This window comes from Littorina saxatilis, linkage group LG8 (genome assembly GCF_037325665.1).
Source record: "Littorina saxatilis isolate snail1 linkage group LG8, US_GU_Lsax_2.0, whole genome shotgun sequence".
Classification (NCBI taxonomy): domain Eukaryota; kingdom Metazoa; phylum Mollusca; class Gastropoda; order Littorinimorpha; family Littorinidae; genus Littorina; species Littorina saxatilis.
The window spans coordinates 34,802,186-34,807,185 of record NC_090252.1 but is presented as its reverse complement, the minus strand read 5'-3'; the positions used below and the strand labels follow the sequence as shown (position 1 = coordinate 34,807,185).

Below are 5,000 nucleotides of genomic sequence, written 5' to 3'. Positions count from 1 at the left end.
TTTTTTCTTTTTTTAGATAAATGTCTTTGATGACGTCATATCCGGCTTTTCGTGAAAGTTGAGGCGGCACTGTCACGCCCTCATTTTTCAACCAAATTGGTTGAAATTTTGGTCGGGTAATGTTCGACGAAGCCCGGACTTCGGTAATGCATTTCAGCGTGGTGGCTTAAAAATTAATTGATGACTTTGGTTATTAAAAATCTGAAAATTGTAAAAAAAATATGTTTTTTATAAAACGATCCAAATTTACGTTTATCTTATTTTCCATCATTTGCTGATTCCAAAAACATATAAATATGTTATATTCGGATTAAAAACAAGCTCTGAAAATTAAATATATAAAAATTATGATCAAAATTAAATTTTCGAAATCATCTTATTCCTTGTCGGTTCCTGATTCCAAAAACATATAGATATGATATGTTTGGATTAAAAACACGCTCAGAAAGTTAAAACGAAGAGAGGTACAGAAAAGCGTGCTATCCTTCCCAGCGCAACTACTACCCCGCTCTTCTTGTCAATTTCACTGCCTATGCCGTGAGCGGTGGACTGACGATGCTACGAGTATACGGTCTTGCTGCGTTGCATTGCGTTCAGTTTCATTCTGTGAGTTCGACAGCTACTTGACTAAATGTTGTATTTTCGCCTTACGCGACTTATTTTTTTTATACTTTTTTTTATGAGAAATGACAGAAAGTTTTAGGGTCGGGACTAAAATAGGGTCGGTCTGGTTACCGATGACCAACATTTTTGTGTGTTTGCCTAATACGTGGGGAGAGTTGTGTGATAATGCAATGGACGTGTTGTGTTGCCAAAGTGTTTGAAGAGGTTTAGTTTTACTTAGTTACCCTACAATTTCCCTTTATGCCAAAGTGATTTGTATGAATGTCCGTGAGCGTATGTGTTTTTATGTGCATATACGTTGTGTGGATGGTTGCTAAGTAGTGCTGCTATGGTTTGCTAGGTGTTGCTGAACCGTTATCGTTACTGCTAGAACTACGCAGAAGGAAATAAAACGAATTACAAACATACGTACAATAGTAACGAATAACTTATAAACAAACGTACGGTTGAACCACAAAAACACACATAGCTGAGCACACACACATGACGCAGTCATAGACAAGAGAGAATGACATCCACAACACAAATCTTAGACGAGGGAGAAGCTTAAGGCATACTGCCCAATAAACGGAACAAATATGTAAGAATTTACTTTGACAACAATCACTACATGGTACAAAATATGCATTTTATTTCCCTATCCTTTCATAATATAATTAACGTTGCCAGACCTTTTTTATTTGGATTCCCGGTGAATTGACTTGACTTGCTACTAACGGACTTCCTAATCTATCTTTGGTTTAAACAAGGTTTTATTCAGTTAAACATGGTACAGAAGTAAAACGAGAAATAATAGGGCCACGAACTTGATCGATCGCTTATATTACGTGCCCGATACACGAATGGTAGATAATACCAGCCCCCCCCCCCCCCCCCCCCCCCTAGTTCGTGTCCCTGCGTTCTTTACGCACTAGAAGCCGAAAACAAGTACTAGAAATTTATGGAGGGGGTCCCGGGATGCACTAGACTTTAAAAGAGCGGGTCCTGGGACGCACTAAATTTCTTTATCGTGTGTACCGTAGATACCATTAATGTTTTATAAGTACACTGGGACCTTTCGGCTTTTGGACCCTTAGGACCCTCTGAAATTCTGCAGTGGGGGTCCATGAACCCTCTAAAAATTAAAAGTGAGGGTCCCGACCCTTTAGGAGGGGCGTCCGTGGGGAGCCCTGTAATACATTTATTGTAATGTCGGACAGAACATTTCTAATATATACTGTATAATTATCTGGGTCAAAAACAGAGTCAAAGTAAACCAATGAAAGAGTAAGACAGAACTATAGCAAGGAACAGAGGGGGTAGGATGGATGGTGGGGAGAAAGAACGGTAGAGACATATGTACAGAGACAAGAGTAGCAAGCGCATACAAAAGAGAATAAACATTGTAAATCATAAACTGTAATCCAGTGGCAGATAAGCAGTTGTTCGCTAATGAAATAATTGGAGAATGTATACAACATAAGGCCGGGTTGTCAGGTTAACAGAAATGATTACATGAGTATGCTGAGTTAATAAAAACGACCAGATTCACAAATAAACCAGTGTACAGTTTCAAAAATAAAGTTGTTGGTGCGAAGAGGAAGTTGTTCGCTACCATTTAACAAAATATCAACATGTCTGTAATTTGCAGTTGTGGACAAGAGAGCATCTATGTACAGAGGGCAATGTATCAACTAATGGTCAGCGAATAGCCACACTGATCTGCTACACGCGCAACGGCTGTCGTCGCTTTGACAATGGCTCGCTGGGTATGCGAGACTTTCAGATCGGTTTTACGTTTTTCTGCAGAAAGCTTCACCCACAATTCTTTGTTAACTGTTGGAACAATTAGTTTGTCACAGTTTTCAGGCCGATCATAAGCCTCGAACTTCTCTTTCTGAATTTTATCAGTCAGTTTTTTGCCAAAACGCCCGTTCACAATAGTAGACAAGTCAATGCTGACATTAGGACCAAACACTTCACTTACACTAAGTTCTTGTTCGATTTCTGTCAACAGACTTTTGGCTTCTGGGGATTTACCCATAATCAATGCGTTCTCACATTCTTCAAGGTCATCATTTTCCTGGTCCTCTTGGACAATCAAAACATCACAATCAGACGTTTTTGTTCTTTTTCGTCTGGCAACGTGTGCCTCAGAATCATCAGATTCAGAGCTTGCATCTTCTCTCAGTCGACGTTTCAATGATTCAGCAATCATTGTAGCAAACTTATCAAGCTTCTTTTCAAATTTATCGTCTAAACTCTGGACCAGAGCTTTCACAGAGTCTGGGACAACCTCTGTATTAACAGCCTGTTCAGTGTCACTGAGACTGGGTGGAACGGACCGAGAGTCCGCCATTACTGATGAAGGTCTGAGAGCCGGTCAGTGGCAAACTTTGGTCGAACTGATCAGCGACCACAGGGTTACAAAGTCACTGAAAGGACCACCCTGATAACAATGAACAAGAACTTGATTTAAAAATAACAGTAAGAGCACTAACCTTAACACAACGAGGTAAACTTTCCAAAATGAAGTTTCGAGTCCTCTCCCCGCGTGTCCGTACCGTGAAAAAATTCCGTCATCACTGAGGAGATTCCCGCGCATCACATCTCACGTGACTGTGAATGACTAATCGCTAGACGATTAATAACTCTTATTTACTTACTAATTAAAGCCTCACTCCGCCTCTGGTGAGGTTTACAGAACGATTACATATTTATCGAAATAAGCATTTCTAACCTGATGGAACACACTTGCATTAGCATTTAACAGCATTAAATGACACAGTTCGTTTGAATTGCTATTTTAGATTGCGTAAACCAAACACCAGTTTGTGGTTTCAATGCGACTCGCTGTATCTGCAATTGCACGTTAATGTGTACATCTGAATCTTGTGTTGTGTCCAACTGGAGGGATGTTCTGATCCCATATAAAAGACTGGGCAGAACGGAAAGGACTATGCCTTTACTTTAAATGTGTATTATCTAAGAAGCCAGTTTGGGAACGTTTTCAGGCGAATTGAACCTTAAAAGTAAAAGGAACTTTTGCTGTGCTGTAGTGTATATGCACCTGGAACGAAAATGCTAATTAATTGAATACCCCCCGCGGGTTAGGGGGAAGAATTTACCCGATGCTCCCCAGCATGTCGTAAGAGGCGACTAACGGATTCTGTTTCTCCTTTTACCCTTGTTAAGTGTTTCTTGTATAGAATATAGTCAATGTTTGTAAAGATTTTAGTCAAGCAGTATGTAAGAAAATGTTAAGTCCTTTGTACTGGAAACTTGCATTCTCCCAGTAAGGTCATATATTGTACTACGTTGCAAGCCCCTGGAGCAATTTTTTTATTTGTGCTTTTGTGAACAAGAAACAATTAACAAGTGGCTCTATCCCATCTCCCCCCCGGGGGCCCCCCCTTTCCCCGTCGCGATATAACCTTCGTGGTTGAAAACGACCTTAAACACCAAATAAAGAAAGAAAGAAAGAATTAATTGAATGAATTTGAAGCGCCGAACGGTTTTCATTTATAAGCAAACTCTATTAACAAAGGAGTTTCAGCGTTCGTCGTCAATATTATTCAGTCCAGGTGGGAACGCATTCGTCGAAATAGTCAAATCCCCTTGGATACAGGAATTCAAATCAGTATCTAGCAAGCGCATACAGGTTCCATGCTGTACGGGGCTAAAACGCATTACACAGCGTTCACAGACACACTGTCCATAGTAGAACAATTATATACAGACCGTGTCTTAAAATACTACCCAACACCGCATTTATATTTGGATTATAGAAAGTCTAGCCATTTCCAATTTGAATAACTGAGCATCAGACACTTATTTTCAAGGTATTCTTGGTGTGTGGTATCATACTCTTAAACCACAACCCGAACTGTTACTTTTTAGGCGATTAGAGACGATGTTTTAAAGTCCTGCAGTATATCCCTTTAATGACCTAAAACAAAATGAGACGGATAATCAATCAAACCTTTCCAATTTGACAGCCTGTCTGCAGGGTTTGTTGCTTTTCACCGACGTAGAGGTCATAGACATTTTGTAGAAATATGGTGAAGTTGAAAGTTGGTGTTGACACGGGACAGTGTTAAATAGAATCAGAAACTGAATATATTTTCCCATGGAAGTGTTTACCATATACGATGTCATTCTAATCAGCTCTCTACCTGCGTGCGTGCGTGCGTGTGTGTGTGTGTGTAGGCTATTTATGTGTATATATATATATGTGTGTGTGTGTGTGTGTGTGTGTGTGTGTGTGTGTGTGTGTATGTGTGTGTGTGTGTGCGTGTGTGTGTGTGTGTGTTTTGTGTGAGTGTGTGTGTGTGTGTTTGTGTGTGTGTGTGTGCGTGTATGTGTGTGCGCTCGCGCGCGTGTGTGTGTGCGTATGT

The 5,000-nt window shown here is 40.2% G+C and overlaps 1 protein-coding gene across 1 annotated transcript in view; it reads left to right on the top strand.

Moving 5' to 3' along the window:
• Positions 1 to 5,000, top strand: part of LOC138974619 (beta-1,3-galactosyltransferase 5-like) — an 11,332-nt gene that overhangs the window by 3,230 nt on the left and 3,102 nt on the right. Inside the window, exon 2 of the mRNA XM_070347342.1 lies at positions 2,876 to 2,985. Within this exon, the coding sequence (XP_070203443.1) occupies positions 2,876 to 2,985 (110 nt within the window). The remainder of the gene's footprint in view (positions 1 to 2,875; positions 2,986 to 5,000) is intronic.